Here is a 13,703-nt window from a genome sequence, read left to right on the forward strand (position 1 = left end):
GGATGAGAAGCAGAATTCTGAACAATGAGAGAATTATGGGGGGTCTGAGTACATCTCAATTCTTTCACTGAACAGCCAGCAGCGTGTGGCCAGATTCATAGAATCTTCCTAGTCATTGTTTCCCACATTACCTCAATGCTATGGGACCGACAGCGTGGCATAGCTTGGGATGGGGATGGCAAATGGTAAGAGATTTATGCTTGGGGATGTTCTCTACTGCTTGTCAACAGGGCCACAGATGTGGGAACAGCAATCTCTCAGTGAAAGCTCTGGCACGATGCTCCTTCTAAGTTCTGTAACTGTGGGAGAGTAGCTAGGGATACACTAGGGGGTTAAACAGTAAATAGTATTAATGCACGTGATGGATTGGAAATAGCACACTGTTAAAAACAGTTCTGAGAAGGTAACTTGAAACAGAAGATACTTTGGAAGCTGAGAAAGGAAACAAGTGAAAAGGAAGGCCAGACAAAGGTGCGCATAACCTCCAGGGCTCTACAGGCAAAGTGAAATCTGTGCCTGTCTCTGTATGAGTGTGTATTGTAATATAATAAGGTGAGACCATACCTTTCACCTCTCAAAGATGGGAGACTATGGCAAACTGCCCAGCTCACCCCACAGTCTTCCTCAGGTGGCCTCGGTATAGAATCAGAATCAGATTAAAAGACAGAATGTATATGTGGATGCAAAAAAGTACTGTTCTCTACCTAATGCTGAAGAAGGTGTAGCAGACTGACATAGAAAAATATTCTGTAACTGAGCATCTTTTAAACTGAAGAACAAAAAGATGAAGGCAAGGTTGCCTCTAAAGCCGTTAAAAAGGGGAAAATGCTTACAGGTGAGAGGTTTTTCAAAACCTGCTGAGTTCTGGTCATGCTTATTTTTAATAATTTCAAATTAAAAACTAACTTGAAATGAAGAGAAGTTATTGTTATTTCATTGCTTAGGCAAATAATATGCTTTGTACTGGAAATTAAGACATTAAACATACATTACATCTATACAGTCACTGGAGACTCCCAGCATCTCCCAGCTGTACCTGGGTGTTCTGCTGACCAGGAGTATTTGAGTGCTTTTTGCAGTAGCATACCATAATCTGGGGTTTCTTGGCACTGATATTAATTGTTGTGCCCACATATCCTGCATCTGTGCCACTACAGTCACACAAAACCATTGAAAACCCACATACTTCAGATGAAGCTTCCACTGCTGTGTAAAAATGCCTAAATCACACATATGTACCTTTCCATCACCTCTTCTAATTCAATGTTATAGGGCAACTTTAGGAAAAAACCAAATGCAATTGCATTCCAACGATTCCCACCTTCAGCTAAAGACAGCTGCTTCTATTCCCTTGCTAACTACAAAGTAGCTATAAAGAGTGCTAGACCTCAGCTGAAAAAGATTTTTTTTTAAGAAATAAAAAAAGAGAAAAAAGGAAAAAAGGAAAAAAAGGGGGAAAAAAAGAAGAATAAGAAGCTACTGTTCCCGTTTTCTCTTACAAATGTGCTCTATTTATACCTTAGTCACAGCTGACAAATAAGCACACAGGTTATAGACTTTGATTAATACAGCATGCAGAAGAATATAATCTATTTTCATTTTATTGAAAGGTATATTGCAAAATTTTTTTTTTTTTGTCAGTACAGTGCTTAATGCATAGCACACTTATTTTTACCTTAAAGCCTAAGGTAACATAGTTAACATAATAATTTCAGCCCAAAGAGGCAGTAAAATATAAATTATCTGTTAGACTCTCCTTACAGACACCCACAGATAAATATCATAGAATTATTAATAAAAAGGAGGTAATATATGAAGAAAAAGAAGAAAATTCTGGTTTAGCTGTTGAAAGTTGTTTATATATGTGCTTTTGCTACACTGTTTCATAAGATAAAATCATAGTTTAGTCTTAGAGCTAGGATTAATGCAAACTAAGGCTCAATGCTTAAAAATGCTGCATTTTTCTTATTATCCATTAGAAAAAAAAAAGGTAATAAAGAAATTAATTATAGTAAACTGGGATATTTGGGATAAAATAGAACTATTTCACAGAAAGTGATATTTATAATTATTTAGGGCCTAACTGTAACTAATTACAAAAATAAATAGATGAAAATAATATTGCCCTTTATTATTCTATATTAGAATTTCTGGATTCCAGGATGTAAAATTACTGGGATATGTATACTGAAGGAGAAGGTTAGATAACACAGAAAGAAAGTGATGCCACTGAGGAAAAATATTACACTTATATAACACAAAAAAATACTATTTAGTATTAAGGAAGCTATTAAGGAAGGAAAAACTCTTGTATCTGTATAGTGCCTGCAAAGCCTGGAATGCAACAGTCTCTGCAAATGTACATACCCATTTGACACCCCACATTCCAGAACTCTTGAGGATTATAATTTGAAGAGTTTGTTCTTGTTCCTTTGGGATAGATTCTTGTAATGAATCTTGCAGTATGTGAAACAAACTCTTTAGCTGAAAAACAGGATGATAAAACCTTGGTAAGAAAATTTCATTAATAAAGATAACCTATTTGAATAAATAATAATAAAAATATAATAATCTGATCCATAAATTAATTTTTTTATACTAGCAGTATGTCATAGCATTGTATTTATATCTTAGGACATTTCTATACATGTTAAGATCAGTATATGGGCCACTCTGAGATATGGCTGAAATCATATTTTAAAACCTGAAAATGTGATAGTATTTTGTGTATATTTGAATGTCATAGTATTTCTGTCTACAGTGCAGACTTTTGTTAAACATTCAATAACTAAGAATCATTCCTTCTTGAAAAAGTTCTATTTCTTCAACATTTTGTTAAATAAATATATGATTTTTATACTAAAGCCCACTGTGTTCTCATGGAAAATCTGAAAGACACAAAACAGGCAATTGATCAAAAAGCCCACTCATTCTGTTATAGTTCAATAGGAAAAAAAAAATCATCCCAAGATGATCTTAGCTTGATTGCTGTTTTGCGATTTAAATAAAAAGAATGAATAATCTCAAGACAAGTGAACAACACATTTCTAAAAGACACTTAATTGGTTCCTTTATAATCTTCAGATGTTAATTTTTCAAGTGAGTCGATGTTGTTCCTCCTAACAGTGTTCCCTCCCACAAAGGCATAAACTAAACAGATGTGGACAACTTCAGATGACTTCTATCTGCACTCTTCCTCTTTAGCAATTAAACAGAAAGTTTTACATTTTCAGGATCATCACTCTGATCCTGTCCATCCTCCCTCCCCCTCCTTTTTTTTAAATAAAACTACTTCTACGTTCACTAGATTGCTGGAGGGACAAGCGAGGACTCTGATTATGGACGGCTGGCAAAAACCTACTTGTTTTGATGCTGTGAAGCACCATTCAGCTAACCAACCATTGAGTCATCTCCACGACATGGTGGATGGCAGCTGGGCTGGCCCTGAATGAATGGGTCTTTGGCAGACTTCATTCTTGTGATCTCTGTTCTTAACATTCCCTTAAGGCTGCTGGCAGTCAGCTGGACTTAAAACAGCGGAGGCTGCACTGTATTTGCTGCACCAAATTGAGAAGCTCCAACACAGAATGAGTTTTGAATAACCCGACTTGGCTGGTACGAAGACCTGGTCCAATGGAGCAAACTGCCTGCTATGGGGCTTATTCATTCCGTCAATGCAGATTCTCTTATCTGCAGTTATCACCAAAGCTAGGGGTACTGCACGCCCAACGCCAGTGAGTACTACAAACCACACATGGGTGCGATCTATTCCAGACACTTTCAAGTATTGACGGGAACTTCTAAATTATTTGATGCAGAAAACAATAAATCAAAAGGTATTCATACATTTTGTACACTATGTTAATACCTGTTCTTATAAAACTACATGAAATTAAAACAAAGGTGTTTCAACTTTCCTCACAAAACCAATTGAAATACAAAAATGCAGTGCAAATGGTGAGATATTTCTAAAACAATGTTATGAAAACAACAAAAATGGACTGGACAGCATGTATTTTATACATTTTTAACCCTTCCAATGTCTAAGCAGTGAACCATAGTAACAAGGTAACTTTTATCAGATTAAATCAAAAGAAATTACCTGAATGTTTTACAAATTTTCGTGCTCGAACCTCTCCAATTGAATTATTTTCATAGCAATTCTGATTAGCTAGGGAATGCTCAAAGCTCACAAACTTCTCAGATTTGGTATAAATCACAAGGTCCGACAATGCAATGGCAATTTTTATCTTCTTCATCTAATAACCATAATATAAAATAATGAAAGAATAAAAAAATCATAATAACACATATTTCATCATTATTATTATTAATTCAGAAGTAACTATCATTTTCAATGCATAAAGCATGGGAAAATGTGTTCCAATTAATATCTGAGCTTAAGATATGACTTCAATAGTGAGAGTTGGTCCAGTCAGAGACAATTAAGTTCATTGCCTCCATGTTCATTACAGCAACTGTAGGGTGAATGGAGAGAAGTTTCCAGTGCTTCCTGGCACAGTGGTCTGTTGGACAGCTTTATCATTTCCCTGCTTCTGAGACTGGTATGTAAATTAACATAATTTTTCATGGCTCTTAACATTACTCATTCAAAATATATGTCCAACTTTATATTCCTAAATAGGTAAAGTACTAGAAAAGGTATACTGGTAGGAAGTACTTGGAGAAAAAAAAAAAAGCAGGAGAATCTATAGCATCAATAGCACAAACTCAACTACAAAATGTAGGATAACAGGAGAATATTTTACTGTGCCAAGCAAATCAATCATAGGTATATTCCTCCAAGCATTGCTCTGAAGTTAGGAAAACTTGATTCTTCTTAATTAAGATGGAAAGTTCTTTGCCAAATTCTTTGTTTAGTCTTACTCCATTACAAAAGCAAGCAAAAGCAAAGGCTGCTGTACATTGAACCAACTGAAATTTCACCAGGGTCTTATCTCTTACACTGGGGTACTATGTGACTGCTTCATTTTACTTAGCATGAACCTGTGAGCTAATCAGTGGTAGTAGCCAGCAAAGAGCTGATAGTACTAATAATGTTTACATTTCATTAAAGATTCTGAAGAAAAATTATCATCTGACAAAATAATAGAGATTGCCTGCTCGTGGCTCTTAAACTACACAAGGTTCAAGAGCATTAATTATTCTGGGGGTATGCCCCATGAGGAGCAATAGGAGGCATGGAATTGCTGAATAATCACAGAATCATTAAAGTTGGAAAAGACCTTTAAGATCACCAAGTCCAACCATCAACCCAACACTACCATGACCAGTAAACCATGTCCTGAAGTGCCATGTCCATGAGTTTTTTGAACACTTCCAATGATGGTCACTCCACCACCTCCCTGGGCAGCCTGTTCCAATGCTTGACCACTCTGTCCGTAAAGAGATTTTTCCTAATATCTAGTCTAAACCTCTCCTGGTGCAACCTGAGGCCATTTCATCTTGTCCTATCGCTAGTTACTTGGGAGAAGAGACCAACACCCACGTCACCACAACCCCCTTTCAGGTAGTTGTAGAGAGCGATGAGGTCTCCCCTCAGCCTCCTCTTCTCCAAACTGAACAACCCCAGTTCCCTCAGCCGCTCCTCATAAGACTTGTGCTCCAGACCCCTCACCAGCTTTGTTGACCTCTGGACATGCTCCAGTACCTCAATGACCTTCTTGTAGTGAGGGGCCCAAAACTGAACACAGGATTCAAGGTGCAGCCTCACCAGTGCCGAGTACAGGGGCACAATCACTTCCCTACTCGTGCTGGACACACTAGTTCTGATACAGGCCAGGATGCTGTTGGCCTTTTTGGCCACCTTGGGCACACTGCTGGCTCACGTTCCGCCGCCTGTCAACCAGCGTCCCCAGGTCCTTTTCTGCTGGGCAACTTTCCAGCCACTCCTCCCCAAGCCTGTAGCGTTGTGTGGGGTTGTTGTGACCCAAGTGCAGGACCCGGCACTTGGCCTTATTAAACGTCATTTAATTGACCTCAGCCCATTGATTCAGCCTGTCCAGATCCTTCTGCAGTGCCTTCCTGCCCTCGAGCAGGTCAATACTCCCACCCAACTTGGTGTCATCTGCAAACTTACTGAGGGAGCAATCGATCCCCTCATCCAGATCATCAACAAAGATACTAAACAAGACCAGCCCCAAAATCGAGCCCTGGGGAACACCACCTGTGACCGGCCACCAACTGGATTTAACTCCGTTCACCAGCAGTCTCTGGGCTCGGCCATCTAGCCAGTTTTTTACCCAGCAATGAGTAATAATACAATGCTCTGGACGTGGAAGGCCAAAGCCAACAGCATCACTAGGGTATCTTGGTTGTGGATTTAAATGCTCTCCCACCCTCCAATGGAGCAATAGAGTAGGACCCCAGAATAAATACTCCCACTCCAGTAGAGTGGGACCCAGGAAACCATTTTTTCTTCTGCCTGCAAAACATGACCAGGCTACTTTTGTTGCTGCTGTTGATCAGGATGTATGTGTTCTGGTCTGTAACGTGATGCTACAAATACATGTGACCCTATTATCTGGAAACTTGGCCTTCCCTGTTCAAAGAGGACTCCATCCTTCCTCGGAATTTTTCCTTACCATCTCTCTATATCAGAAGGAAAGAAAAAGAAGCAAAGATATTAACCTTCAAAATACTTAGAGAAAAGAAACACAGAGGAAGAAACACTGCCTCTCAGCAAAAACATTGAGCCCTCAAAAGCATTGCTAGTGTATCCACATTCAGTTAGTCAGAGCATGATGTGCCAAAGTGAGTGGATACTGGGTGCTTCCTGCCTGCTGAAAAAACTTGAACAAAACAATTTGAACCCTGATGGAGTAAGAGATTTTCATGGCAGAGAATTACTACTTGGTTAAAAAAATGAGTAAGTTCAATTTGACTCCTAAGAAGAAAATGACATCCAATTTTTACATTCTCTCTCAAAGATAGTATTTAATGTTAAGTCCCTACATGATAAATGTAAAAATAGCTTTTCTATTATAAGTTCTTAAAAATATTTTAATGCAGCCAGAACTCTACACCTAATTTCATGCACAAACACAGAACAGAAGAACATAGGGTAATGGGAACTCTTCAAATTTTCCATGATTGACTGGTGGACTGTGGGAAGAAATAAATAGTTGTCTGTCCTTCATCACCAGGAACTGCTATGAATGTTCTCCATGATAGCTCCAGGAGGGTGTTAAGACCAACAAAGAAGTTGGGCAACTTTATCTTTGATCTATTGTGGTATTGAGCACCTGGGACAAGCACAAGACTTGAAAGTGAAAAATGCAGGTAGAGTTTAGGATGGGAGCACAGGGAAGGGTTGCTTTTTAGTTGGATACTAAAATATGCTCCAGTTTGGAATATCTTGTAAGAATCAGGAAAATTTTGAAACTCTGAGCTAAAAAATATTTCAAAATATGTTGCTCTAAGTAATTTTAAAGCCTACCTCTTAAATTTAGTGCCTATTTTAAGATAATACATTCTTTCTTTTTTAAAAAAAAGCTGACATACATCTATGTGTTTTCTAAATTCAATTGAGGAAAAAGTTACCTTTGCCTTTTTTCGTGGTGGGGATGAAGGTCTAAATTCACTTTTTCTTTTTGAGGAATCACTCTTTGGGTGAAGAGGGGTTTTTTCATCAGTCTCATCTTCATCAGACATATTTTCGAAGTCAGAAATTTCCCCTGTCTCACCATGACTGTCATGATCTCTCCTGAGCATACCTTCTTCAATTGTTCCAACTTTTTTATTTTTTACCAGAATTTTGAATTTTAATGCCTGTAGAAAAGAGATTAAACAGTAGTAACTAGAATTATGTATGGACTAATTGTAGGTTTTCTTACCTAGATATTGCTTAACCCACCTTCAAAGCTGTTTGTTAAGTATAATCAAGTGAGGTAACACAATGAAATGGATATTGGTGAGGCAGAAGTTAAAAGCAAGTAAAACAGAATCTGGGGATCAAAGTACACAATAGAATGTGAATTTCTAACTTCATGACAGGAAAAATGGCACTCTACCACACAGATACACAGATGATGAAACTGAGCAAGATTAAGGTAGGAGTTAGGAAGAATTGATGTGCAGGTAAGACATAGGAGGTATATTTTTTTTACTATGCATGAATTAATTTTTATATAGAGACTTATAGACACGTATCTGATATTAATTTGAATGTTTTTTAGCTAGCATTGCAGCTGTTGGAACCTTGTTGCCCTGTTTGATTAGTATATTTGTGCACATCTGTGTAGCACACTAAATTAAAACTTTTGTTGTTATGTCATGTCATTATACAGTGGACCCTCATGCTGATCTTACCTGGTCAGGGAAATTAAGAGAGTTTGGTAATTTGCTGCCTAAGCAGTTTCTCTGTTTTTAAATGGGCATGTTTCAACTGCCATAATAAAGAATGTAGGAAAAAAGATTCATTAAATATTATTATTTTTAATAAGATGGCTTTCATCTATGCACCTGAATCCTAGGGGTATAAATTTCCCTTATATTTATGAAATAATATTCATATTACGACAGCTGTTATGTAGCAGACATGCAGCTCTACCTCTGTACACAGTAGCAGGACTTACTTAGGTTCTTGGATAAAGTGATCCACAAAAATATTCCTTAAATTTCATAAGCACTAGTGGAAAGGAAGGATATAACTACTGGGAAGGTTGTAGAAACACAGAACAAATACTTAAATATTGACCAAAAGATAACTGAAATATTTTATTTTAAGGTATCCATTAAATAATTATGAAAAGCATGGATGATAGAAACATATATAAAACCAAAATTTTATAATAGAAAGTAGAGCCATAGGCAAAGAAATAGATATTCAATTCATTTACATTGCAATCTCCATTGCTGATAATTCCCTTATCACTTCAGATCTTGTATTAGTTGTTTGTCAGTGTGCCAGTGGAATAAGATATCCTATGCTTAATATCTATCAATGCCATGCTAGTGTAAGATTTGATAAGTATTTCTGCACTGGTGATTCAGAATAAGGATGCCCTTTAACATTTCCTTCATTTCTTATTGATGCACTCATTTTTTTTCTGTGATATTTTTAGAAGAGTTTTAATATGAGTAATGCTACTCATATTTTAGAGAGATCTGAGTTTTCCTTTGAAGCTTCATATTTCCCAATATTTAATTCTATCACTTTTGGTCTTGTATTTTGTTATCCATAGGTAAGATTTGATTCTACAAATTAAAAAAATACCTGGTATACAAGGGAAGGAAAACCTTTCTACGGATACATTACTGCCTCCTATATGTAAACCTGCTTTAAGTTAAAAAAAAGACCATAGTCGGTGTCACCATATAAAAATGGGCTATGATGTTTTAAGTCAGATAGTTTCTAAAATTCTGTTTATGAACTGTTAGCAAAGATGTAAATACCTTGAGGTAGGGACAAACATTTCTTTTTTTTTTTCTATCAAGACAACATTTTAAAATCACAGCTCTCTTTTCAAAAAGAGTTACAGAAAATACACTAGCAAGAAGAAATTTTGCTATTTTTTGGCCAGAAGCAGATTCCAATAATAGTTAACCCAAGTCACTGAAAATGATCCATGAACTGAAAAAGACATACTACAGATTTTAAGTCTAAGCTTCAAACAAATCTTCAAAAAAACTTATGATGACAAATGTATGGTTACAAAATCAGTGACTATGTGAAATTCAAGTTTTTTAATTGGTAATCAGCAGTGCTAAACTCATGGGACCTTTTTGTACAAATGCCTAAATCAGTTAAACAGATAATGAGCTGAAAGTTTGAACATGCACTATAATTTCTCCTTTCTAGTTTAAGTACAAAATACAAAATATTTTAAAGATACATCTTTACTGTGTACTTATATATAAACTGTAAGCATACTAAAAAATTAAATATGTAAAATATATTTGTTTTTAAATTTATATCTATAAAATATATAGTTAAATATCTTATATATATTATATATATTTATATTTTATAATATGACAAACATATTTACCCCAGATCTAGGGATAATGGGACTTCAAGGCTGGCATAAGCAAAAGCCTCCAAGTACAATCAATTGGAGCAAATATTTAAATAATTAAATGTACAAAACTTAGTTATTGTACTAAATAGGCATTTTGGTTAATGTGATGAGCAACACAAATCAGAACAGCTGAATTAATACAAGACTCCAAGACTAAATCACAAGCACTTTGGAACAGACCAGGCAAACCCACTTACTAATCACTGCAATTAGTGTAAAAAAAGACAGAATTCAATCCTCAGAAATTTAGAGAACAAACTCTGAATTTGGGTCATAAGTATTAAAAAGAGAAGGATAGTTTCCCCTATTTAAATTGAGCATGTTCTCCTCTCTTCTCATCTCCTGACCAGGTGCAGGTGCTTAGTAAGAAGAATATCAAATCCTGAAAATCTTGCTAAGTAACAAGGTTAAAAAGAGTTGAAAGTTTTACATAATTTTCTATTTCAAGAATTATATTACAGTCTTAAATACTGATATAGGGTAAAGATGCAACACCTTCTGTGAAGTCTAAAATGGGGTAAGCTTTTGAGGCATTGACAAAATTTATCTTGAATTAAAATAACAGGACACTACTATTAAGTACAACTGTTTAAGAAACCCCACCACCAGCACTCTTCAATCATTCAAGAGGAGAATCATGCTTAATGAAAGTGTGAATGGATGTCTTTGTGGCAGGTGTACAAATCACAGTTATTGAGATATTTCAAATCAATACTACCAGTAATGTCTGGGCTCTAGTTAAATGGATATTAATTATATCAGAAGCACCTTTTTAGCTATCTCATAACAAGCTTTCATATGACACAGGACACAGTTATCTAGTGAGAAGTTCCCTACATTGAAAATTCCAGTTCTGTGTTGTGCTCTGTAGTAGACACAAAATGCATGTGAGAACCTTTCTAAATGTCCTTTTATTAAAAACACAAAAAAGCAAAACATGCCTAAAGAAGGAAACTGGGGTGGTGACACTGGCAGACTAATTTTCTGGATGAAGTGAAAACCTGACAGAATCTTGAGTAAAAAGTATATGTGTTCTAAGAAACACTCTGTCCTTAAAAACAATTTTGCAAAGGTACTATGTCTCATTCATCTGTGAGAAAAATTCCCACTCAGGAGACAAACTTCAATGATAAAGAGAGGATCAATTTGCTAATGGCTCAGAGGCTTGACCTGTTAGAACTGTTGGCAGTAAGGTCAGATCCCATTGGAAAACAGAAATCTTAGCTGGCAATGCCTTGTTCTGTTTTACCTGAGGACTCCATCAGACATAAGAGAAATATGAAAACACACATAGACTTTCCATACCATGCAGTCAAAAAGGCATCTGAAGATGGTTCCAGTGCAGACGATTTTGCATTTCTTAGAGACTTTTAAGGCCAAAAAAAAAAAAAAAAAGTTGTCACTGCTCCACAAATATTTGCAAATAACACTGTTAACCAACCTGTTGTTCATGGCTCAAGAATCTGCAACAACTCAGAGAGTAGCAAGGGCCATCAGCTGCACAAGGTGACCCAGGAGCTGAGGGTGACAGCAGGGCAGGCATGGGGAAATGAACTCACCAACTAGAGGAACAGTCAGACAAGTAGAGCAGTCTGGTGATGGTGAGCAAGTTCAGGAAGCAGTCCAGTGACTGCCAGATAAGTCATGAGGCGGGTCCAAGGTCAAACCAGGAAACCATATTGTATAAGTACAGAATGGCTGAGTTTGGAAGGGAACCCTGGAGAACATCTAGTCCAACCCCCTGGTTCAAAGCAGAGTGAATAAGAGTTAGGGCTGTGTCCAGGCAGATTTTGAGTATCTCCAAGATGGAGGCTCCATAATCTCTCCAGGCAACCACCTCCAGTGCCTGACCACTCTCACAAGAAAAATTCCTTTTCTCACATTTAAATGGAATTGCTTGTATTTCAATTTGTTTACACTCCCTCTAGCCATTTCACTGTGCACCACTGAGAAAAGTCCCAGCCCAACCTTGAGAATCCAGAAATTTTATAATAAACAATACTGATTTTCCTATTTTTGAGGTCATCACCAAGGCATGCTACATTTTCAACATCTTTCTTCTCATTTTTGTACACAATAGATGCCATAGACAAATTGAAAGGCAAAAGAGTGGACTGTAAATGTTTTTGACTTGCTAAGGAGCAAAGATATTTCTGATGCAAAGACTTGGTCAAGACATTTGCTTATGTGACTTGTAGGCCAAAATAATTGGAATGAATCTTGTTACTGAAGCAATAGAATTAGATATGCAAAAGCAGTCTTGATCTTGAATTTCTACGTGAAAATCTTCATGTCCTACTTTTTCAATAACAAGAAAATAAGACTATAAAACCCTATAAAGATACGGGACATGAAAATTTGGAGCCAGGTACAACCAAGTTTGTCAGCGAGACATGTCTTTACAGAGAAAGGAAGGGAGTACAGTAACAATATGAATCTTTTAGACACACACACAAATATTCTATCTAGATGTTGAAGACTGTAGTACTGGTTCACCCAAGACTGGTGCATTCTGGAAAAACAGTGACTGTTACGGGAAAATGGTGACTGCATATGGAAATGTCCTTTGTATATTGAGTAGGTACAAGTGAAGAAAAAGATGAAGGAGGAGTCCTGGCTATGAGGTTAGTTAGTTTTCTCCCTGATAATAGGATTTAAAATGCCCAGGAAGTGTAGAGTTGTACTGGAGACCTTCTATGAATCTTTCTCAAGGAGATTATTGAATAGGTCTTTTGTTTTAGATAGCATGGCTTTAATAAGTATGGGGAAACCTTGGAGATAGTGGCCAGAAATGCTTCTGATCCACCACAAGATAGTAATTGATCTTGCAGCTGTCTGGTAAACATTGAAGATGACTTGTAATAACAACAGTTGTCACTTTACTTTCAGTTAACAATGCATCAATATCTCTTTCCAATTTTGTGATAGAAAGCTGCAAATAATGAAAAATTCCTAAGTAGTTCATGTATATGTCATGCCAGCAGCATAAGGCAGCTTGATGTACTACAATGCAAAATAATTGAGGAACAAACCTGCGTCAAAAGCATCAATGCATTTACATTCTTTTTGTGTTACATTTGAGGCTTACTTGTTTCTTTCAGTAGCTGTCAAACCCATTAGAGAGGAAGGATTTAGCAGTGTAAGAAAAAATGGATCTCACTTCTAGGTTTCTAATATTTTCTAAATTCATCTACAAATTGCTACACAAGACACCACATTCTGTGCACTTTATATCAGCATAATCCAGGAGCGCTGGTGCAATAGGCAGAGGTCTCTGGCACCAGTCAGTGATGCCAAATATAATGTAATGTGGGAACTGACTCAAAGGACATTTAAAGGTCCCTTCCAACCCAAACTATTCTATGTTTCTATGATATTCCAGCAAATATTAAAGGAACTTCATGAAGTCTCTTTAGAAGCACCATAGTGGCCAAGACTGCAAGGAGAGGATGGTAGTGGGTCTGTTGCTTCAAGTGGCAAAATATCTGCATGTGTTGTAGAAGAGATCAGTGAAACTCAAGGGTGGTCTCAGTTTACCTCAGTGGATAAGGCGTGTATGAAAGAATGAAACAGTGCAAAAACCTTCTTTTTCCTCTACCCCACATGTAGAGGAAGAACTGTCTGTTGAGATGCTACAGAATACAGTAATACTCCAGGGAA

General features: G+C 36.7%; 1 protein-coding gene across 1 annotated transcript in view; it reads right to left on the reverse strand.

The window, feature by feature from the left end:
• Nucleotides 1-2,290: 2,290 nt before the first annotated feature.
• Nucleotides 2,291-13,703, reverse strand: part of PLCZ1 (phospholipase C, zeta 1) — a 33,253-nt gene continuing 21,840 nt past the window's right edge. Inside the window, exons 7-9 of the mRNA XM_010286362.1 lie at nucleotides 7,564-7,791; nucleotides 4,103-4,259; nucleotides 2,291-2,484 (exon numbers count right to left, since the gene is read on the reverse strand). Coding sequence (XP_010284664.1) covers nucleotides 2,291-2,484; nucleotides 4,103-4,259; nucleotides 7,564-7,791 — 579 coding nt within the window. The remainder of the gene's footprint in view (nucleotides 2,485-4,102; nucleotides 4,260-7,563; nucleotides 7,792-13,703) is intronic.

The sequence above is a fragment of the Phaethon lepturus genome, unplaced genomic scaffold (assembly GCF_000687285.1).
Source record: "Phaethon lepturus isolate BGI_N335 unplaced genomic scaffold, ASM68728v1 scaffold13424, whole genome shotgun sequence".
NCBI lineage: Eukaryota > Metazoa > Chordata > Aves > Phaethontiformes > Phaethontidae > Phaethon > Phaethon lepturus.